Below are 366 nucleotides of genomic sequence, written 5' to 3'. Positions count from 1 at the left end.
TATCCGGAGCCCCCCCCGAGCAAACAGAGCGGGGAGCGGCGACCCTACGCCGGGCAAATGCCGGGCGGGCAATCGGGACCGGGCCGGGAGCCCGGGGCGGGGATCGGGCCGGGGGGGCGAGGGGCCGGGGCTCCCTCTTACCTGCGTCTGGGTTAGTCCCAAGGAGGCGGCCAGCTCGGCTCTCTCGGGCAGGGCGAGGTACTGCGTTTTCTGAAACCTCCGCTGTAAGGCAGCCAGCTGGAAGCTGGAATAAATAGTCCGGGGCTTGCGAACTTTCTTTGGTTTGCCGTTCACCATCCTCACCTCCGGCTCGGCCACCTCCTTCTCTGCGCGGGAACGGGAGAGAGCGGGGCAGCGGGGGGCCGA

At 68.9% G+C, this 366-nt stretch overlaps 1 protein-coding gene across 1 annotated transcript in view; it reads right to left on the bottom strand.

The window, feature by feature from the left end:
- The window catches only part of DLX5 (distal-less homeobox 5), a 3,400-nt gene that overhangs the window by 1,049 nt on the left and 1,985 nt on the right, over positions 1–366 (bottom strand). The window contains exon 2 of the mRNA XM_025209019.1: positions 49–326. Coding sequence (XP_025064804.1) covers positions 49–326 — 278 coding nt within the window. The remainder of the gene's footprint in view (positions 1–48; positions 327–366) is intronic.

The sequence above is a fragment of the Alligator sinensis genome, unplaced genomic scaffold, assembly GCF_000455745.1.
Source record: "Alligator sinensis unplaced genomic scaffold, ASM45574v1 scaffold196_3, whole genome shotgun sequence".
Lineage (NCBI taxonomy): Eukaryota > Metazoa > Chordata > Crocodylia > Alligatoridae > Alligator > Alligator sinensis.
Note: the sequence above shows the minus strand (reverse complement) of the source record. Positions and strands in the feature narration are given on the sequence as shown.